The sequence below is a fragment of the Panicum virgatum genome, chromosome 6K (assembly GCF_016808335.1).
Source record: "Panicum virgatum strain AP13 chromosome 6K, P.virgatum_v5, whole genome shotgun sequence".
NCBI classification, from domain to species: domain Eukaryota; kingdom Viridiplantae; phylum Streptophyta; class Magnoliopsida; order Poales; family Poaceae; genus Panicum; species Panicum virgatum.
This window is the reverse complement of record NC_053141.1, coordinates 47,265,901-47,288,984: the sequence shown is the minus strand read 5'-3', so window position 1 is coordinate 47,288,984 and position 23,084 is coordinate 47,265,901. Positions and strand designations below refer to the sequence as shown.

Below are 23,084 nucleotides of genomic sequence, written 5' to 3'. Positions count from 1 at the left end.
ATCTCTGGATTCTGCATACCGGCCAACAAAAATGCAGCACCAAATAGGTCATGCCAAGTCATATGGCCCAGTCTCGTGTAAGAAAACGTTATATGGCCCAGTCAGCCAATGAGCGCATCTGGACGCAGAATCCCTCCTAAATATAAATTTTGAATTCCTCTAATAAATGTGTATGTATAAAATTAAAAGAAGGTGTCCGTTCAAAAAATTTATAAGAACTGGCCCACGTCGCTTATTGTTGGTGGTGACAGGGCCTTTATCTCCCCACAACTGGATGATTTTATTTTTATATAAAAACATTAAACAAACCTTGTTTAAAACTTTTAATGCTCTCAATCACCGTCAGAATGCCATCCAATGACATAATTAACTTTGTGAAAGAAAAATCTTCTGTACATATTCTGACACTCCAAAAAAAATAACCTGAACGCTGAGGAAGAAAAGAAAATTTCATCGTCCCTCAAATTTGCTTTTTTTTGTGTCAGAGTTTTCGTTGAGAGCCAGATGATGTACACGCTGCAGCATCAACCAATTTTATAAAAGAATTTATCATTTTTTGTGTAATATGTCAGTAAGGATCGAGCTATCTTTTTCTTTTGTGAAAACCATCCTTCTAGTTTCGGAACGGGGTGTATCTTTACCTATTTCTAAAGTAAGCATTGTTTTCCTTGATCCGTCAATCAGAATTCTAATTGGAATCCGATGACCGTTTGCTTAGTTAAGGGTTCGAGACCATTTAGAATTAGCGTTTGGCGAGTAAAATAGTAAAAAACTAAAGTCTTCAATATATGTTTATAATTTTATATGACTTCTCGTAGCAACGCGCGAGCATATTAGCTAGTATATTCTTATATAGTGATAACAAATTAACAGAAATATATTTTATGAAAAAAGTATTTATAGAACTCGATCGGATCTAGAGCGGCATATACATCATCATCATTTCACCATCGAATCTGATGATGCTCTGGTAGCTTGGCTGGTACATCCAACATATACTAGGTCCGAATATGTACTATGGATCGAGAAGAACAACTAACACATGCATCGATGGATCGATCTGCAGTGCTTGCTCATTCCATGTCTCGGCATGCAGCAGCAACCGACTAGACTACAGTATCGACGAATTAATACTAGGTGGCGCAGCAATAAATGGCCGTGGGCTCGCCGGAGCCCCCGCCGGGCATCTGCCCGGAACGTGGCGGTGGTGGCCGGCCGGCCGGCCCCTCTCTCGCTTCCGCCCGGCCTGGCCCCGGGGTGCGTGCGCGCTGCCTGTCGGTGGGAAAAGCCTGCCGTGCCGAGTGCCGAGTGCCGAGATGGATCGATCAGCGGGCCGGGAGGAAGACGACGCCGTGGAAAGCTGCATGCTTCACCGCGCGGCGGCACGAGACGTGTATGTCTGTACGTCGGCCTGGGCTGCTGCGTCCGTCCGCACGAGGATCACGTGTCGTCCTGATGTGATGGATCCGAATATATAAAAGAGATCACCGCACCAACGATAGATTCAGATAGATAGACCGTACGCTGCCTGCAGGGTTAGTTAGGTTAGGTTAGGTTAGGTTTCGTGCGGCGTCACCGCGAGCTGATAGAGGAAACCATGCATCTCTCGGTTTGGTGGTTGCCGATGATCTGAGGAGCTGAGAGCCTTTGGATCCGTATACGTGGTGGATCAATGATGGTTGGACGCGCGCGATCGCTCTCGATCGATCGGAGGGTGGTCTGGTGGACCGATATATGGAGCATCCATCTCTGTTACGTAGTAACTGCTGCAGGCAACCACGTACGACATGACGCGGCGGCGTGGCCTCCAGAAGAAGACGGGACCAGCGTCCACCACCACCACCAGCCAGTCGACGCCGACGAGAGACGACTGGTTCACATCTATTATATATATATTTGAGTGTTAGAAGAAGCCACCACGTTCGTCGAGAGGGGTTAGAAATTCCCACGTTAATCCAAAAAAGAGAAAGATATACACCGTTGGATTTTATGAAGATCTAACGGTCAAGACTTAATCTAAAGAGGCCATGTCCATATCACATAAAAATCTATATTAGATAAAACTTTGTATTTCCTTTTAGACTTGGACTCAAAAAAAGGAAGAAATAGGGGCAAGCTCGGTTTCTGGCCAGGTCTGAAAGGCGGCTATCATGCCCGCATGCGTGTGCATGTGAATGAAGCTCGGTTTATGGCCAGTTCTAAAAGGCAGCTAGCATGCCCGCATTCGTGTGCATGTGAATGCATGTCTGCCTAAGCTAGGGCCACTGATCATGTATTGGTATCTGCGATGAAGCATTCCTTACAATTAAAAAAACGGTGATGGATAGGATGGACACATAGCAGGTGTAGAAACTGAAGGTAGCAGTGGTCAAGCAGTCGAGCAAGGAAGCAGAGTTTGGATCGCTACAGCAACGCGGCCGCGGAGCGCAAAGACATCCGATGCATGCAGGAGATCTGGAGATGAGAAATCCGATGCATATCAATAAAACCTAAATACATTTGGTATAATTTATTTTCTCTTGCACATATTTTTCTAGCCGAAAGGATTTCTCCATCTTCTCCCAATCAGATCGCTCAAAGAACTTGGCCAGGGAGTCACTAACTAAATCATAAGTATTTGGAGAGTTCTCTCCCTCAAATGGTCTGCGACTGAATTTGGAGATGGTCAATCAGTTAGCACATAAAAAAGAAGAATATACGCTATTAGATTTTATAAAGATCTAACAGTCTAGACAAGCCTAAAGAGTCCAAATTAAATAGGACTAATAAATAACTATTTGTAATTAAAAAATAAAATTAGCAACATGGAGAATTTGCCTGTAAAAGATATACCATTTTATAATTTAATTTCTTTCCATATGAACGTGTCGAAAAAAAAAAATCTACATGTAACAAGAGGTATAACTCTAGGATCTAATTTCTATTAATGACAATATGTCTATTTCTATTTCTTCACTAAGACATGATAGGAATTGAAAGTTTCAACGGTGCAAAACAAAGCTCGGCAAAAGTCCATCGAGACACCTATGGGCATAGCTATGTTGTGAGTTCTGGATTGTAACACCCGAGTGTTAAACTTGGGATTTAATTAGATAATTAGTGACTTAAGACATTCTGTTACAAATCGAGTCGGAAATGGATCCAAGCCAAAAGAAGCCTCCACGTTTGCCGAGAGGGTCTAGAAATTCCCACGTTAATCTAAAAAAGAAAAGGATTTGCACCGTTGGATTTTATGAAGATCCAACGGTATATATTATTCTAAGAATTCATTTCGTATTAAAAAATTCATATCACACAAAAAATACACATTGGATTAGAACTCTATCATGCTTCGTATACAGCTAGGATTAAAAATATAAGAAAATGTCACATCATAAACATGTACTAGGACTCTATCATGCTTGGTTTATGGCAAGACGTATATTTTTTATTTTTTTAATATTCTCATAAATATATCCGTTTCTATCACGTATATTCTCACGTTCATCAAAGCTTTGGCTCAGGTCCAAGGCCGACTCTGTCACATATATATAATAAGAACATTAAAACAAATGGTACAGTTAACTTTGTCTTGCACAGCTTTTTCGAGCCGAAAGAATTTCTCAATCGTTTCTCAACTAGATCTCTCAAACAACTGGCCCAGGGATTCCACAACTGAATCACAAGTATTTAGAGAGCATCAATCAGCTAGCTCATCAAGTTTTGAGCCTATATCAATTTGGAGAGCATCAATCAGCTGATAGCACGTCAAGTTTTGAGCAATTGACTCGCACACTAATTGACTTCCACGTTAATCTAAAAAGGAGAGGAATATTACACCAAAGAGTATGTCCATATTAATTTGGTATTTCCTATTAGAATTAGACTTTATTAGTTTTTCTAATGCGAAAAGGACTTGGACTCTATCTTTCCGTAGTCATGTCTCCGTTCAGGTTTAAAGGAAAAAAAGGAAAGTTGACATCATAAAACATGTCTCATCCATTTCTAATTAGGCGCAAATAAAAGATGAAACATTAAAAAAGGACATTCCTGTTTTTTTAGCAAATCAAGGTCAGGTCGATCAGTTCTGACCCCTGACCAACGCTGGACATAAATATGCTCACCCTTATCAATAAATAAATGTTTACTCTATAACTATATTCATCACTTTATTATTTATACGAAATTATATATAACCAAAGTTGTTTCAGCTGCAGCTGGAGCCCTGCCTAACTAGCTCTAACTCGATAGCCTACGAATCTACGATACATAACAAATTATTCAAATCAGTCGCTGCAATTGTTCCTCTTTGCTCAGAAAAAATAAGAAGCTCTGAGGCACAATCTAAACTCAGTAACTGAGTTGAACTAAATAGGGAACTTCTCCATTAGGTGCATCGGACATGAAACACACTAATCGATTCTTAATGTATGGAGGAAAAAATTGAAGATGGAGAAATTAGCCGGAATAGCTTGAGAAAATGAAGTCAAAGAAAAGAGTTAGAAACAACAGCAAAAATATGCATGGAACTATAAATCGATGATAGGACAAAAGTCTAAAGTGGACCAATTTATACAGTCAATCAAATGGGCTAAAAATAAATAAGAAATGTACAGTAACCAAAGTGAAAAAATAGCCCTAAGTTGATAGCCTACGAATCTGCAATACATAACAAATTATTCACATCAGTGCCGTTCTTCCTCTTTGCTCAGAAAAAATAGCAAGCTCTGAGGCACAATATAAACTCAGCAACTGAGTTGAACTAAATAGTGAACTCCATTAGGTGCATTAGCCGTGAAACAGACTAATCAATTTTAAATGTATGGAGGAAAAAAATTGAAGATGGAAAAATCAGCCGAAATAGCTCGAGAAAATGAAGTCAAAGAAAAAAGTTAGAAACAACAGCAAAGATATGCCCGGAACTATACATCGATGAGAGGACAAAAGTCTGAAGTGGACCAATTTATGCAGATAATTAAATGGGCTAAATATAAATAAGAAAAGTACAATAACCAAAGAGAAAAATACCAATAGACTCCGCTGAATAAAATATATAGGGGTGCGCTATTTAACACGCCGCAGCCACTAACCGGAAACGGTGAATCATGACAGAAAACTGTTGAAGGGAAAAAAATATCATGCTATCATGTGCTCCGTCCGAATAAAGCTATGTGCTAAAGAAATATTGGAGCATAGCAGAAAAATGAAACTATGACAAGTAAACTGTGATTTGTATGGTGGCCAGCATCCACTACACTAATCGAAAATTGCAAGAGGAGAGAAGAATCTATAATAATTTACTGGATTATCAACTAATGATTTACCATAATAATTTTGTTAGGCTAGCAACAATATGGTACTAGAATGCATTTGCAGGACTTGGCCGGCAATACTGACATACAAAGCTATCCTCAACCAAACTTCCATTGGTTGAGAGAAAACCTGTCTCTAAGATGACCTCCAGCCATTTTTGCCATAGATAATATTCTCATGGAAGGTAACACAAGTAAGGGTGGTGGATAGCCTCAAAATTTAATCTAGATAATCTAGGTGTCATGCTCAAAAAGTGCCGAACTCTTATCTTATATAATTTGAGCTCAAAATATAAGGACCATGTTAGGTTGTGAAGAGACCAATATGGCTATAATCTCTTACCACCCACAAGTCCTACTTACCAGTGTGCAGTGTACAAACTAACTTATTATATAGATAGCTACAGTGCGGATCACCGTTGTGTAATGATGGTCACATACTCGAGTTCTAACCCTAAATAATGATATAAGCTAATAAGCATATATATTCCAATGATAAAGAAGATTTAATTGCAGACTTCTTCATCCTCACACATTACTAAGTCTCGACTGACCTAGGGTAAAATTTAGAGGGAGCACACCTCATTTAGGGCAGCTAAATTTTAGAATTAAGGATTAAACATTGTAAAATTTTATTTATTACCATAACTTTAAATTAAATTTTTTAAAATAATTTAGTAAGCTCATTGTATTGTGGATGCGCAATGGAAATGAACATTTGCCAAGTTGGGCAAAGTGTGTTATGAAAACTTTTTTGGAGGTATGACAACATTGTTAGGGCATAGCTGGAGAAGCACAACTTAATAGCAACAACTTACATGAAACAACCATATAGCATTATCATAAGTTGATGATAGATAGCAAAAAATTTTTACAAGTGAGAAAATGATAGATGACAACCATTGTGGAGTGTTGTGCGAGATCTAGAACAAATCAACTTGAAAATCGATATGACATGCACACTCATCCATTGCATGCCACAGGTAGTGTTCAACAAAACATAGTGACGTGCAGTCGTGCACTATCAATGACGTATCTTTGATTATCGTGGAATGGCTTGCAAAGAATTTGGGAGCATAATTGCAGGAGATAACTATAACTAAGACAATATGAGAACATGCATCACATGGCTATATCAATGAGTTGTTGGAGGATAATAAAAATAAAGTAAATTATACTTCTGGTGTGGTATATGTATTGAACCAATTAACTAAATATAATTCTTCAAGTCTAAGGGTGATTTGTTTATCACGTATGGTAACTAGAACAATCAAGAAAAAAAATGTACATCGCAAGTATTTTCTAAAAAATAATATTATAGTAAATAAATATATAAATATTTAGTACTTCCAGTGTTTACATAAAAATATTTAATTTTCTCCTAAATTATTATCCAAAAATATACCATAAAATATAATAAAGAGCATAGAAAAAAGCTCTGACACACAATCTAAACTCACCAACTGAATCGAACTCCACAGGAAACTTTTCTTTTAGGTGTATCAGACACGAAACACACTAATCGATTTCAAATGTGTGGAAGAAGAAATGACAGAGAGTGAAATTGATAAAAATAGCTAGAGAAAATGAAAGTAAAGAAAAGAGTTAGAGATAACAACAAAGACATGTTTCAAACTATCCATTGTCGATATGACACAACTCTGAAGTGAGCCAATTTCTGTAGTTAGGTGGGCGAAAGACGAAAAATGTACATAAACCAAAGTGTGAAAAATACAAATAGGTTAGACCGAATAAAAAACTTATATATATGTATATATATTAATGTAGAATATATGTTATATATATTTTTTCTACGGTAGGTGAAAATAAATAAATATAATATTTTTGAGAACCCCAACCTATTTTTAATATAACTTTTTATTTAATCTATGCCTGTTTTAATTACTGTAATGAGGAGTGAAATCTAGGTTTGTTCGATGCTATCCATATGCTCTAAAAACTAGACCAACGTTTGACTTTTTGCTTAGTAAAAATCAAATTATTGCAAGGCACAAATCAAAGTCTACCATCTAAGTTACAAGTTGTAGGCTTTGAAAATAACACATACACGCACACATATATAAATGTATCTAATAACTACATAAAAATTAGAAAAAGACAAACATGTATTCAAGGTGACCCTATATTACTATTAATCATCAAACTTAGTATTACGTGGTACAATATGCACCTATACTTATGGTGACCTAATATTCAATTCAATCCTCAAATTTAGATATTGCAAGTTAAAGATTTAAAATATGTCAACATTATATGAAACAAAGCAACTTAAAAATTGATGATTGATATGAACGCCTATACATGGAAACTGCAGGTAGTACTCTATGAGAGCGAACCAAAGATAAATAAAATACCAAATACATCTCTTCAGTTAATTAAAAAAAATAAAAAAATGTTAAAGAAATACTAGCTACCCGCGCTATTAGCGCGGGTCACCTTGCTAGTTCATAATTAAGCAAACGCCCGTCGTGATCTCGTCAGCTTGAGCTTGCATTGGTCCATATACGAATCACTATGCGTGAGATCTTGTCATCATCAGCTGCTCGATCGATCCATCTTAAACGTACGCCATTATGTATTTTCCAACCTGCACACAGCAGCAGAAACACCAATAAGGAGTCACCGCAAAGGAGGAGGCAGGCCAGGACCGCCGTATGTCGCCCGTGGGGTCGCCGGAGCGGAGACCGGCCGGCCGACGGCCAGCGGCGCCCACCCGTCGTCCGTGGCCACTGCCAACAAGGGGCTGTCGCCACGCCGGCCTCGCGTGCAGTGCATGGGGCAGCAGGCCGCTCAATCGGGCGCCGCTCCCGGGGACCGAATAAACTAAGACGAAAACAAACACGGGGGTGGTGGGATACCGACAACTCCCCAGCCCCGAAACTGGTTAGCTGATGGCCTGTTGACCTTGTGCTTTTTCTAGTCGCGAACGAGGATCGCCGGATGATCGTCGTGTCCCGGATGGATCATTAACATTTAATTAGCAACAGCTACACGAGACCCTGCAACTTGCAAAGCTTGATGAGATCAGATTAATTAATTAAACATGCATGGAAATGGCGGTTGAATGTTCGGCGGGCTGATGCTGATTTTTTTTTGAGAGAAAATTACTGTTATTTGGCTGGTGCTGGTGGCTGATACTGATTTTGTGTGTGAGAGAAATACTGTTAGTTGGATCCAGTGAAAATGAAGCGAACGCAGCAATGACCGGCGGCGGCTATGGTCTAGTACGGAGGAGCGTCCAGCGTCGTGTAACCACGACACATCATCGACGAACGCCATCGTACCCACCCGCGTTTACTTCGTCACAAGTGTGCCTGCCAATGCAATGACAATGACGCATCACGAGTAGCGAGTATATATAAAACTGGAAAAATAATCCCCTTGGGGGATCGGTCGCTGCATGCTCTGTTCATTCACATGAAATTATATATTTATAATATAATATAATTAACCTCGAGCTAAGTGTACAAGAGTTTTGCTGAATTTTTATTAGAAGAAAAGAAGAGTTTAAAATACAACTACACTCATTCCGACTATGCACCACCACCACAAACAAATAGCAAAAATCACAACTCAAGCAAAAAAAACACCACTTAAACACCGAAAGAAAAACAACTAGAAGGTTGGGGGTAGTTCTGTTGACCGCATCTCTCCACAATCAGGGAATTTTAGGGGATGGAGGCGCACTCCCACAAAAAAGAACCCCCCCCCCCCAAAAAAAAAAAGAAAAAAGAAAAAACAGCTATTACACCTGGATTTTGACCTTATAAGCACTTTCTCGACCCAATATTCTGCACGCCCGGACTTTGCAGCACAGTAATGGCTTTGTCGCATCCTCTCCGTTTTACTCTAGCTTCGCCACTGTCTAGAATGGGGGTAGTTCTGCTGGCCCATTCTCCAGAAAAGAAAGGAAAATTAAGCTCGAGACCGAGCAGAGCCAGCAGTACGACGTACTACGTGGGTGCATCGAGGTCGCCCATCGACCGATATGATCGATCTCCTGATGCGTGAACTGGATCGCAGGCAGCCACCATGGGATCGACGCCGATGGAGTTGACGGCGACGCCGATTGGCTGCTCCGTCCAGATCGCTACTCAAGTTATCAATAAATGCCACGCACATTATTTGCGCTCGTGTGGGGCGGGCGAGAGAGAGCTAGTACTACGATGGCGATATAGATCATTCTCCTGTTCCTGGCCTCCTCCTCCTCAGCCTCCTTTCCTCCATCACTCATCGAGGTTTCTAGTAGTAGTAACTCAGTCGTTCATACCGGACCGAGCGAGCGAGATAGATAGAAGCAGAGAGGAGATGGCGTCGAGCGGCGGCGGCAGCAACGAAGGAGGAGGAGGAGGAGGAGACGAGAGGATGATCAGGGAGGCGCTGCTGGCGCCGGCCGGCAACGGCAACGGCAACAGCACCGGCGGCAAGGTGGAGGAGGAGGACCTGGAGGAGATCCGGAGCGTGCGGGCGTTCATGCGGCACGCGGCGGAGGAGAACCGGCGGCTCTGGTACCTGGCGGGCCCCGCCATCTTCACGTCCATCGCGCAGTACTCGCTCGGCGCCGTCACGCTCGTCTTCGCCGGCCACCTCACCACGCTCGAGCTCGACGCCGTCTCCACCGAGAACAACGTCGTCGCCGGCCTCGCCTTGGGCATCATGCTCGGGATGGGGAGCGCGCTGGAGACGCTGTGCGGGCAGGCGTACGGCGCCAAGCAGCTGCACATGCTGGGCGTCTACCTGCAGCGCTCGTGGATCATCCTCGTCGCCATGGCCGTGCTCATGCTCCCCATCTACCTCTTCGCCACCCCGATCCTGCGCTTCTTCCACCAGGACGCCGAGATCGCCGCCCTCGCGGGCCGGCTCGCGCTCTACATGATCCCGCAGCTCTTCGCCTACGCCCTCAACTTCCCCATCCAGAAGTTCCTGCAGGCGCAGAGCAAGGTCGTGGCCATGGCGGCCGTCTCCGCCGCCGGGCTCGCGTTCCACGTCGCGCTCAGCTGGCTCCTCGTGGGGCCCATGCGGATGGGGCTCGCCGGCCTCGCCCTCGCGCTCAACGCGTCCTGGTGGCTCGTCGTGCTCGGCCAGCTCGCCTACATCCTCATGGGCTACTGCCCCGGCGCGTGGAACGGATTCGACTGGCTCGCCTTCTCCGACCTCGTCGGCTTCGCGCGCCTCTCCCTCGGATCCGCCGTCATGATCTGGTACTACTTTTACATGTCTCGTGTTTGACCTTGTTGCATTATTACTAGATTATTATAGTACTATCGTTGACTCGTGACACGTCATCTTTCATTGTCTGCGCAGCCTGGAGTTCTGGTTCTACATGTTCCTCATCGTCATCGTCGGCAACCTGCCCAACGCTCAGGTCGCCGTTGCGGCAGTCTCCATCTGGTGAGAAGCACTGCTCGTGTCGCCGTGTCGTTTGTTCCAGATGAAATATAATGCATAGTTGCTGCTGCTTCAGCAAGTTCATTCTAATCCCTTGCTTGGCTTGCATCGATCTATCGATCGATCGCTGCGTGTCACATATATATATCGTCAGCACCAACCTGTTCGGTTGGCAGATCATGGTGTTCTTCGGGTTCAACGCCGCCATCAGCGTGCGGGTGTCCAACGAGCTGGGCGCCGGTCGGCCCCGCGCCGCCAAGTTCGCCATCCTGGTGGTGCTCATGTCGTCGGTGGCCATCGGGCTGGCCTTCTTCGCCGCCGTGCTGGCGCTCCGCGACGTCTACGGCGCGCCCTTCACGGAGAGCCCCGCCGTGGTGCGCGCCGTGGCCAGCCTCGGCGTCGTGTTCGCCTTCACGCTGCTGCTCAACAGCGTGCAGCCCGTGCTGTCGGGCGTCGCCGTCGGCGCCGGGTGGCAGTGGCTGGTGGCCTACGTCAACCTCGGCTGCTACTACATCATCGGCATCCCCGTCGGGTACCTCATCGCCTTCCCGCTGCGCGGCGGGGTGCAGGGGATGTGGGGCGGCATGCTCGCCGGCGTCGGCCTGCAGACCCTCATCCTGGTGGCCATCATGCTGCGCGCCGACTGGGGCAAGGAGGCCAGCGAGGCCAAGTCCAGGATACGGAAATGGGGCGGCTCGGCCAAGGCTCCGGCCGATCACTGAACTCATCAGACGGGCCGGGCGGCTCTTCCTCTTCATCCTGTGTGCTTGCATTGTGAGGTCCTCCGACCTGCTTGGATTATTGTATCCCCTGCAGCTGCAGGTCGTGTTTCTGCTACCCTACTTATTGGATTATGGGAGGTGGTTTTGTATGGTAGGAGCTGCTTTGTTCCATCCACAACTCGCCACGCCACTTTGTGCGTTCAGAATCGGCGCCAGAACCCTGTGGCGTGGCTTGGAACCAAGCATGCCATTAGTATTTTTTTTTTCATATGAACATGTACGCATAATTTTTAGTATGCATAGTTTTTCAAAATCAAAGCACACGCGGGGGAACGATCAGATGATGCCTCTGTCTGGGGACTTCTGTTTCTCGCCGGCGGCAGATCTCCGGCGTACGGCGAGGAAGGTTGGACTCCGGTGCGGTTCGGACTTAAATAATGGCGCTGCTTAGAGGGCCATCTACCGGTGCGGCGGCTCCATCGTGTGACGCCGTGGACAGGAGGACGACGGCTCTAGATCCCGACCTAGGCATGGTGCGAGCTTCCCCGTCTTCGTTGGTATTGGCCGCTCTCGGTTCGTTGTGATCTTTCTCTTTGCGTTGGGGAAGGATCTCTTGTGCTCCCCCTTGGACTTTTTGTTCCGGGTCAGCATCTTGGTTGCCGGCGGCGGATTTGCTGTTGGGCTTCTGCTTCTCTGTGGTGGAAGTGCCAACTTTGTCTTGGGCTGGCCATCGTATCTGCTGGAGACTCCTCCTCCTCTTGCATCGTCGTGCAGATGGCCAATGGACGTTCAGTGTCTTCAATCCATCCAGACAGACGCTCTACGGTGGTGGTTCCTGCGGCTTTACCATGATTTGGAGTATTTGGAGGGCTTCAGCTCCGAGTCCTGCGGATCGGAGTTCCTAGGCATCGCCGGCGTTTCCCTTGCTTTGCAAGTTGGGGCAGTGGCGATGGGGAAGAAGAACCGGACACCTAGGAACCTTTCTGTAATTTCTATTTTCTTTGGTGTCTTGTTTGTAAAAAAGGGATGTACTGTGTATCAGTTTAATATATCTTCCATTCGCAAAAAAAAATGATGATGCCTCTCTCATTACTCCAAATTCTGGTTTTCGTAAAAAGCGTGGATTCAGTTTCTCAAAGAAACATTTTAGTTTCGAGATAAACTGATTCTGGTTTTTGTAAAAAGCATGGTCTTCACATGTATGGTTGGTAGAAATTATTCCGTTCGGTAGGACTTCTCCCCGGCTCTCTCTAAGGCCCTGTTTGTTTCCGTGTCCACCAGCCGCGCCATACGCAAAATCGCGATAGAGAGAAGCGCCGATTCCCTCGCTTCCCGAATAAGCTGTGTTCCCGTTGAAAAATGAACCGCTGGCCGCAATCACGATAGGGATAAGCGCGTCTGTCGCGTGGCGTTTGGCCGGATTTTCCGCGTTTCGTTGCCGCCGTCGCAGAAATCGCGGTCCCAAACACGCCCTAAGAGGAAGTTTAATAACCGGCGTCTTGCGCGCCAGCTCACCCGAGCTGGGTGAGAGTTGGGTGAGCTGTTGCACGCGGTGTGGTGGGCCCCACCAGCTCAGTCAATGGAAGGGGCGCGGCGGCGGCGCCTCTTCGCGGGCTCAGGCGGGCGCGTTGCGAGACGGCCGCTCCGTTTTCTTTTCTTGTTTTTCTCTCCCCACGTCGAACTCCGCCGGCAGTTCACCCGTTATAATACTAAGAAAAAAATATTGACACGCGCGCGCACAAAAAAAACGAGACGATAGAAAGCAAGCGCGCCAAGAAAAACAAAAAAAAAATCTGAGAAGACACAGAGAAGCCCAGCCCATAGACCACGGGCTCAAACGACGCGTCGGGCCTGCCGCCCACCAGATCCTCCATCTCAATTCCCAAGCCCAACAACGGCGAATAGCAGGCGGCCCACCCGCCCGCGACGAAACGGCGGCGGCGGGGCGTTGCCATCCGACCAGAGAACAGCGGCGCAGCGCAGGTAACCCGACCCTGAAGCGAGGAGGACCTTCTTGAGCAGGAAGAAAAGCACTCCTCGCACTCGCCTCACCGATCCGCCACCACACCACATCCTCTGCGTCGGCTCCTCCTCCTCCTCCTCCTCGCCGCCGCCGCCACGATGCCGGAAGACGTGCAGATGAACGACTCGGAGCCCCAGCCGGCGGCCCCTCCTCCCGCCGCGGCGCCGGCGCTCTCCACCCTCCACCGTAAGCTCCCCACTCCATCCTCCCCCACCTCCCCAGCAGTGAACCCTAGCTCTCCCTCCTCCCCGCGACCCGCGGAATTGGCGTGGCTGACGCGGCGCCTGTGCCAGATCTGAAGGAGATCGCGTCCGTGATCGAGGCCGGCTCCCTGTCCAAGGAGGTCCGCCGGATCTCCCGCGCCGTCCGCCTCACCATCGCGCTCCGCCGCCGCCTCGCCGCGCGGGACGTCTCCGCCTTCCTCGCCTTCGCGCTCCCCGCGTCCTCTGAGGCCTACGCTCGCCTCACCGCCCTGGTGCCCAAGGTAAAAAAATAAATAAAAGGAATATATTCTCCCCCCCGACCGACCGAACTGGACTCTGATTCTCATCAGCAGTGCTGCAATTACCGTCATGAAACGACTTGCTGTTGCTGCTAAGATATTGCTCTGTCACAGTAGTGCTCTACTGTCAACCGTATCAATGTGCTCCCTGTGGATATTTGATTTCAATGATTTGTCACAGCACAATTGGCCATTCTACTCCACAATTCATGAGGCATGAGGGGGCACAGATATTTTCTTCATGCAATTGGTTTTTCTCTTGAATATGCTAATCAAGTTGGACTAGTATGTTTCTAGACTTGCTATTACTAAGCAATATGTATCTCCTATAAATCATTTGGATTTCTTGCATGTTGTGCTCTGAACTTCAAAGATGCCATGTTCTCAGTATCATGAGTTTGCAAATATGTTCATTATTGTCTATCAATACCAGATGGTCATATCTAGTTTAGGATGAGTTAAAGAGTCATCTGTTGAATTGCATCTTCAGGTCTTAGTTTTGATGCTCTGCTTGACTTTGACTATATTGCCTCGGCACCAATAAATTTGGACGATGACTGTACGGTGATGAATTGCTTAATTTGGTAGATTCTTAACTGGTCTCATTTTCTATGTGATGAACTGAAGTAACTCTTCATGCCCTGTTAATATAGATTCTGCTGTGTCTGTTGCTTGTTTTATAGTGTGTAATTAGAGCCTGTCACACTAATACTTCACTTTTTGTATAATAGAGTAAAAGAAGGAGTCTGACGTTTATTTCTTTTATCACATTCAACATTCAAGACTCCTAATGTTCACCTGTAATCTCCTTCAGGAAGATGATACTGAGATGGATGTTGATGCTGCAGCTCCAATAACTCAGATTTCAATCAAGCATGGTCTCCCTGAAATTGAAATATATTGCTACTTGCTAGTCCTGATTTTCCTTATTGATCAAAAGAAATACGATGAGGTAAATCGGGGACCACTGATTTTCCTTATGTTTTATCTGTGAAGCATGATTATTGAAGTTCTGCATTTGTATAAAGGCTAAAGCATGCGCAACTGCGAGCATTGCTCGTCTGAAGAACTTGAACCGGAGAACTGTTGATGTTTTGGCTTCGCGTCTGTACTTTTATTACTCCTATGTGTATGAGCTTACCAACAGCCTTGCTGAAATCCGTGGGTAAGTCAAATGTTTCATTCATTCTTACTGTTCACCGTCAGTACCAACCTTAGTAGTTACCTGGTTTTTTCAGTTTCCACTTAACACTCATCTCTCCTATATTTGTTTTTTTACATTCTCTTTCAGGAATCTGCTCGCATTGCACAGGATGGCAACTCTGCACCATGATGAGCTTGGCCAGGTAAGTCTGATTTCCTGGTCCCTGCTAACCTGTTGTTATCATGTTATGTTTTGGAGTTGGCAATTGATCTGGTTGTATGTATTTTGTTCTCAATTGCAGGAAACTCTGCTCAATCTCCTCCTCCGCAATTACCTCCACTACAACTTGTATGACCAGGCAGAAAAGCTTAGATCAAAGGCGCCTCGTTTTGAAGCGCATTCTAACCAACAAGTAATTCATCTGCTTATTCCATTCATTGTGATACAATCTTTTGATTTACTATATGTTTTAGATTTAGCATGTGTGCGCACTGTTTGTAAATTGTAAATATTCTGCTAAGATACCTTTAGTGGTACACTGTTGGTGATTTAAATATGAGATCTTTCTCCAGCAAATGGTTTTTGCAGGGAAGATTTCTAAACAAATGCTAACAAACAATTCCTTCTGTTGCAGTTCTGCCGATACCTGTTCTACTTGGGTAAAATTAGGACAATTCAGTTGGAGTACACTGATGCTAAAGAAAGCCTTCTGCAAGCTGCTCGGAAGGCACCCACAACAGCTCGTGGTTTTCGTATTCAGTGCAACAAGTGGGCTATCATTGTGAGGCTACTTCTTGGAGAGATTCCAGAGAGAACTGTTTTCATGCAGAAAGGAATGAAGAAAGCTTTGACACCTTATTTTGAGCTCACAAATGTAAGTTACTTGTCATTATTTACACTACATGTTACAGATAGGCAAAAACTCTAAAACTTGTATTGTTACCTCTAGGCTGTCAGGGTGGGGGACCTGGAACTGTTCAGGGCCGTTGCAGACAAATTTGCAAGCACATTCAGTGCAGACAGGACTCGCAACCTGATTGTGAGGCTGCGCCACAATGTCATTCGAACTGGACTGCGCAACATCAGCATTTCATACTCAAGGATCTCCCTTGCTGATATTGCCAAGAAGCTCAGACTAGACTCCGAGAATCCTGTTGCCGATGCCGAGAGCATTGTAGCCAAGGCCATAAGAGATGGTGCAATTGACGCCACCATAGATCATGCGAATGGCTGGATGGTGTCAAAGGAAACTGGTGATGTCTACTCGACAAATGAGCCTCAGATTGCATTCAACTCAAGGATTGCTTTCTGCCTGAACATGCACAATGAGGCGGTCAAGGCGATGAGATTCCCCCCTAATTCTCACAAGGAAAAGGAGAGCGCGGAGAAGCGCCGTGAGAGGCTTCAGCAGGAGGAAGAATTGGCAAAACACATGGCCGAGGAGGATGATGATGATTTCTAAGTTAGCTGCCTTTGAGCAGACACTTGCAATGTGTAGTTGCTCGATTTGGGATGGCCAAGGTTGAAAGCATTTCCTCCGACTCGAGTCATGCAGACATTAAAGTTTGAATTCATCTGCTGTAACTTTTATGTTGATCAGATTTTGTATTAACTCCATGAGTGCCTGGTAGGCCACCTACGTTTCGCCTTCCCTGAACTGTTGGAATGGAGAATTTGCCTACAATGCAATGGTTTTTATTCTTGTTTTTTATTACTCAGCTTCATGGCTTAGTGTATTGTACTTCGATTACCTTATCTGTGTCTGTTTCGTGTTGTGGTTCTTTATGGTACGACTCGATGTTATATGTTCGTGCTTGAGCTCCCGGCCATTTTTTTTTTCTCTGCTGATGATTTTAGCATGAGTTTGTTAATTTAGTGCACGCACAGAATATCTAATGTGTGCCTATCTTGGAGTTGCTAGGTTCAATAACCATAACCTTAGATCTTGGACCCTGTCTCTGAGGCAGTTTACTCGCCTCTGAATAAGTCAACAGATCAAAAGCATGTCGTCCAGAACGCTACATACGTGATGAAGAGCTGAAAGTTCTGGTGTGAGACTCTACATGAAACAATTAAGCTATATTATGTTGAAGAACAGCAATGGGGATGTAGCTCAGATGGTAGAGCGCTCGCTTAGCATGCGAGAGGTACGGGGATCGATACCCCGCATCTCCATGAATCAAATGTTATTTTCCTTTTTGGTTCCCTCCCTTTCGCGTGAGCTGTTTCCTGTGTGTGCAGTTGGGCTTTGGTGACATGCAAACTGCAAATGCACGGCCCGGAAGGCAGATTTGAGAAGCATCTAGAAGAGACCAGCAGCAGGGTTCCCCGGCTGGCCTCAGAAAGTACCCCCGTACTACGTTTTCCAACAAGCCCCTGTTCTGTAGCTAGAAGCTGCAGATCTCGATCGAATTCTGATATCTGCAGGCTGCCTTCTTGCATTGGTCTGCCGTCTTTGGTTGGCACTTATTCCAGCCTCGATAACACAACTAGCTGCTCGTCTACAACCCTCACTAGTATAGGAGTAGTATGTACGTGTACTAGATCGACGTTGCCTCTCGTTTGCAGATCTCATTAGTACTCTTACGAAGCGGTTCAAACCGGTGAATGATTGATTGAAAACAAAATGGATGCCCCTATTGCCCATCTTCAATTAGTTCTAGCTCGATTATTATTCCTAGCTATAGATCGGCGCATGGAGGTACGAACACTTGTGGATCATCTATTGTCGACTGATGAATAATGACGATCCCTAGCCATGTATGAGCTAGAGGGGTGAACTCGATCATATGTATAGAGGATTGATTGACTGATTGTTGGATCTAGATTAGACTGACCATGAGCTAGCTAGCTAGCTAGCTATTAACCACGGCTGAAAATTGAGGTTCTGATCAATGATAGATTGTTCAGTAATTCAAACATCATCGTTTCCATCCAATTTGATTGTATATAACCTCTTCAACGACCATGCGTTCGGACTTCGGATTGAGTTTACTTGGACCTAGTTTTGTTTTTTTGTTATAAACTGCATGAGCACGCACCAGCCCAAGATAATGTATTCCAGGATCCTACGCCAAATAATTACACCCCGGATGGTGTTCCTCATCATTCGTCTCTTCTCACAGCAAAAGGCCAATTTTATATATATATATATATATATATATATATATATATATATATATATATATATGCCTAATCCATCCATCCATATATATACATGTAAAGCAAACTGTGATAGATATTATTGGCGGATACAGTATTATATGTAATTTACAGTTAATCCAGCATCTGATCCTCTAGTAGAGTAGTAGCTAGCTAGCTGTACACCCCAAGCTCCTGATCATACACACCATAGCCTACAGCCCTACATCTATCAAGCAGTAGCACACACCTATGTATACACACCATCAAGCTAGCTAGCTAGTCCCTAGTAATTATCCATAATTACAAACAAGTCCGTCCAGCTTCTCTCCCTACGCGGTCGCCCCCTAGCTTCTTGGCCTTGGCGGCGGCGGCGGCGTCCGTCCTGGGCCTGTCGTCGGCCTGCTTCCTGCGGCGCGTCCCGATCGGCTTGGGGTCCGTGGCCGCGTAGATCTCCGCGATCGGGCGGTAGCGCCTGTTCCTGCGGCGCCTCCCGCCCACCTCCTGCTCGTCCTCGTCGCCCTCCGCCACCGCGGGCGGGGGCGCGTTGTTCACGGAGCGCGGGGAGGTGGAGGACGACGCGGCGGAGGCGGCGGAGGCCGGGACGAGCAGCAGGCCGGCGCCGCGCGGGGTGGGGGCGGCGGCGCCGGAGGAGCAGCTGCTCTCGCTGAGGTGGATGAGGTGCTCCGCCACGGCCAGCTCCAGCGCCGTGAAGCGCGGCGGGGACGGGGACTGCAGGGCGGTGGCGGCCTCGCCGTCGGCCATGGCGCTCGATGGATACCCGGCCGGGGTGATGGATGGATTCGATCGATCGGGGGCGGCACCAGCACAAGGGATGGAGATGGAGGAAGGGTTGGGCTCCGGCCGATTTCGCGTGCCCTCCCTCTTTGTTCTCACCCTCTAATTTCTCTGTTTTTTTTTCTTTCCTGGGGGCCTTGGTTGATTATTAGTCGATATTGGGCTAACTAATACTAACAAGGTTTGCCGTCGCTGGGCGCAAACCGACCTAGTTCGAGGAAACGGAGAACCGGAGGGGGCTTTCTGGAAAACGTACGGTTTGGCGTCGCCGACGTGCCGGCCGCGGACGGAACGAACCATGGCTAGCTAGCTAGCCTATCGTGCGGACCAAGGCCACGGATTCCGTGCGCGGCGACGTTTCGACCGGCCCCAGCCCGGGGTGTTTGCGTGAAATTAAAAGGCGACGGGGGGATTCGCGTGGAATTTGGGATTTTTGTGTGGAGGAGATCAACAGCTAGTCGCGGGCTCCGACGAGCCCGAGCCCAGCCAGTTACGACGGGCCACGTCCTCGCCGCGCACTTCACGTGGTGGCGCACCGAAATCGAACGGTCACTCCTCCTATTCCAAAGATACCAACTTAAATAGAACTATTAAAAAATAATTTAAAACTATTAAAAGAGGAGAGAATGGATGGAGAACGACATAACGGAAATATATAGGCCCTTCCATTCCATATACTATATACTGGTTTTGTTTGGTTACTACATTAATCATTCTAGAAGGCCTCTTCTAGGCTACGCATGAAATACTAAATGAAGTCTATTTGCAAAATCTCTTTAGAGATGTGTATAACTTTTCGCAACGAATCTAATAATGATAAGTAATCGATGATTAGCTACAGCGCTATTACAGTAACCATTCTCAAATCACGCGGTCAAATATCTCACTAGATTCGTCAGAGTTCCTAGCGCAGGGATTCTAAGTTGGTTTTGTAAATTATTTTTATTTGACACCCAACTGTCTCGTGAGGGCTGTTCGACGCGTAGCATTGCAGCAGGACACTAGCTCCTATAGCAAGTAGTAGCATATATCGATGGGCAGTACACCAAATAAATACTAATTGCTTGAAAAAGTCAGATATGATTGACAAATATATATATATATATATATATATATATATATATATATATATATATATATATATACACACACACGCCACTTTTTGTTACATCGGTGGGAGCTTACACGCACGCACCAACTCACGCTTTGTCCCGCTCCATCCCACGGCGTAGACCATGCAAATGTTCAATCAATCGGTCAGCCCAAAAGTTAACTCGTTCAGCAAGTGCACAGAGATAAGGGAGAACAATTCATTGTCCATGTCATGGTACTACTCCTTTCAAATTGTAAGTGATTTCAACTTTTTTGGAGAGTCAAACTATTTTTATATGTGATCAAAATTATAGAAAAGATTATAGAGATTTATAGCACCGAATAGGTATACTATAAAGGTATATTAAATGAAGAACGTAATGATACTTATTTGGTGTCTTAAGGGTTAGTATTTTATTGTATAAACTTGGTCAAACTTGAAATGTTATGACTCTCTAAAAAAGTTAGAATCACTTACAATTTAGTATGGGGGAGTATGATATTTTAGTCTTGCCATACTCGTTGGAGCACCAACATTCTTCTTTTTTAGTAAATCAACCTTTTTTTCTAACCAGATCAGTGCCTTTACGTTCTTCAAACAACAACCAATCTTACAACACCCACTGCTATGTCATTAAACTAGAAGAAACAGCCCAAATAGTCTTACATAATTTTTATACAAGTCTTAGATCTTGTTGATACTACATAGAAAGATAAACTTGCACACTGAAATAGTACACAACGGATTCCGCAGACAAAAAAGTACAAAGGATCAGAGCAGCTCCTGATATTATTATTAGTTTACAAGAGCAAATAAAGTCCCCGGAAACTAAAATGACTATATGGAAAGGAGAAAGCAACCACACCACACCAACATATATGATACTCCTATATCATTTTGATTTATCCGTTGTACCTTCTAAATCTACTTGAAGGTCCACTAATTTTAATATGCCCAGTATACAATTTAGATTGACGTAGGGGTGGTAGATGCAACATGGGGCAGCGGGATGGTCGGGTGATAATGGGCCATGACTCTAGTGGTCTCTTCACAGCCCAACAAGGCCTTTAAATTTTTTAGCTCAAAATTGTATAAAATTAGAGCCCAGCCCTTTTAGGGCCCGATCCTTAAATTTTCTAGTTTAAAATCTTGAGCTCTTTACCACTCCTACGCACAAGCCTACCAGCCGGCAGAGCTGTGTGTATTTCCAGTACAAATTGCCTTTTAAGCAAGCATGTGAGTGCTCAAACAAAAAAAATATTAGGTTACAAGAGTTGCTTTGATATACTCTAGCTAACTCAAGATTTTCAAGTCAAGAGTGCGTCCGTGAGCATCACCAAAAAACTCTTTATATCTTTTCTAAGTTACAAGAATAGAAATTTTAGTGGGAAAATATCCTCCAACATACTCTTCAATTGGATATCTAAATATAGACCTCCTCTATTCTGGATTTTTCGCTAGCCAAAGATGAAGAGCGAGAATGACTCTCTAGACTATGCAGAAGATATATAGAAAAATATGTTGGAAAGCACAAAGATATAAAAAATAATTTTTAATCAGATGACACTCTAAATGATGATTTAGACAATAAATTTTACAAATGCTCTTGGCGCTGGATGTGGTAACAAATCCAAGTGCTAACTTTCTTCTAGTCATAATTTAATTAATTATACATCTTGCCGATCGAGAGTCGAAATTAAAGTCTTTTTAATTACTACGTACGTGTAGCTGCCTGCCGCAGATCGACCGGCGCGTACGTCGTTCCTGCTAGAAGCACGCAGGCATATTTGCTTAGGGACCAAGCTTAGTCGTCGATCGCCTTGCTTGCCAAGCGTGTTCCCTTGTTGCTCGCGAACACAAGAAAGGGCGGGCGCGGGCGACATCTGCGAGTGCGAGGCTAGCCAAGCAGCGACCCGCGCGGAACGTTCCAGAAGCAACGGAGCGTTGAATTACTAACTACTCCGTACTACGATACCAGCTGCAGTGGTCCACAAAGATCGAAACAGTAATACGCGCAAATTTACATCTGTGTGAATTTGAAGAGCGTACGCTTGCACAAGTTCAAATTCCGATCTCAAAACTTTCAGAACGTTTGTCTTTTGGGGACAAACAAAACAGAATTCTGACAAGACTCACAGCTGCTGTTGGCAAGAAAAAGGAAAATATCTACACGGGGCCAGTCCCTGCATTCCGGCCACCACCTCCGGCGGCGCTCAGTTCCGCATCCCGTCCTTGCTGCTCTTCCGCTTGGTCTTGCCGCCGGCGCCGGCCTTGACCTGCCTGGTGGCGGCGTAGAGCTCGGACACCAGCCGGTACCGCTTCCTGGCCCTCCGGTCCACCACCCCGGAATAATCCTCATGATCTTCCTCCTCCTCCTCTCCCCGCGCCGCGTTGTTCACCGACCGAGGAGACGACGACGACGAGAACGCCTCGTGCTGGTCCTCCTCCTCGTCCCCACCGCCGCTGACGCTCAGCTGCACCAGCTGGTCCGCCGCCGCGAGGTCGTCCGCCGTGAACTCCCCGCCGACGGCGCCCGCGGGGCCAGCAGAGGCCGACACCGACGACGACGACATGGACACGGGCGCCGGCGGCGGCGGCTTGACGATCTCCGCCTCCATGCGGGCTCCTACTCTCGGTTGTCGCAGTTGCTTTCGATTGGTCGGTGGATGAGAAGGCTGGAACGCTTTGAGTTGGATTTGATTTGAAAAATGACGCCGACACGAGAGCCTGTATTTATATAAGGAGAGGAAACCGACTTACACCGCCGCTGCCTCGTGGGGCCCGGCTGGCGGGCGCACGTGGGTCGCTGTCGTGTGGGTCCGGGAGGGTGGCTGCCTGCGGGGCCCGCGTGTCGGCTAAGCGAGGGCATGCGAAGGGGTGGAGCGCGTGCGTCGGCCAACGGGAAGGCGACGCGTGGGCGGAGCAGGTGGTGTGGCTGCTCATCGAGTCGTGCGCTCGGTG

At 45.8% G+C, this 23,084-nt stretch overlaps 4 protein-coding genes and 1 non-coding gene across 5 annotated transcripts; 3 read left to right on the top strand and 2 right to left on the bottom strand.

The window, feature by feature from the left end:
- Positions 1 to 9,437: 9,437 nt before the first annotated feature.
- Positions 9,438 to 11,761, top strand: LOC120713786 (protein DETOXIFICATION 33-like). The gene is made up of 3 exons (XM_039999760.1): positions 9,438 to 10,513; positions 10,617 to 10,703; positions 10,855 to 11,761. The coding sequence occupies exons 1-3, from the start codon at positions 9,621 to 9,623 to the stop codon at positions 11,420 to 11,422; spliced, it is 1,548 nt and encodes a 515-aa protein (XP_039855694.1). The 5' UTR covers positions 9,438 to 9,620; the 3' UTR covers positions 11,423 to 11,761.
- Positions 11,762 to 13,382: 1,621 nt separating this feature from the next.
- LOC120713785 (probable 26S proteasome non-ATPase regulatory subunit 3) lies at positions 13,383 to 16,827 on the top strand. Its single transcript, XM_039999759.1, has 8 exons — positions 13,383 to 13,631; positions 13,739 to 13,929; positions 14,762 to 14,899; positions 14,976 to 15,112; positions 15,239 to 15,293; positions 15,393 to 15,503; positions 15,726 to 15,965; positions 16,041 to 16,827. The coding sequence occupies exons 1-8, from the start codon at positions 13,544 to 13,546 to the stop codon at positions 16,551 to 16,553; spliced, it is 1,473 nt and encodes a 490-aa protein (XP_039855693.1). The 5' UTR covers positions 13,383 to 13,543; the 3' UTR covers positions 16,554 to 16,827.
- Positions 16,828 to 17,193: 366 nt separating this feature from the next.
- TRNAA-AGC lies at positions 17,194 to 17,266 on the top strand. Its single transcript has one exon. It is a non-coding gene; the product is annotated as a tRNA-Ala (tRNA).
- Positions 17,267 to 18,305: 1,039 nt separating this feature from the next.
- On the bottom strand, positions 18,306 to 19,436 carry LOC120713784. Its single transcript, XM_039999757.1, has one exon. The coding sequence runs from the start codon at positions 18,995 to 18,997 to the stop codon at positions 18,536 to 18,538; it is 462 nt and encodes a 153-aa protein (XP_039855691.1). The 5' UTR covers positions 18,998 to 19,436; the 3' UTR covers positions 18,306 to 18,535.
- Positions 19,437 to 22,169: 2,733 nt separating this feature from the next.
- LOC120713783 lies at positions 22,170 to 22,824 on the bottom strand. Its single transcript, XM_039999756.1, has one exon. The coding sequence runs from the start codon at positions 22,739 to 22,741 to the stop codon at positions 22,337 to 22,339; it is 405 nt and encodes a 134-aa protein (XP_039855690.1). The 5' UTR covers positions 22,742 to 22,824; the 3' UTR covers positions 22,170 to 22,336.
- Positions 22,825 to 23,084: the final 260 nt, after the last annotated feature.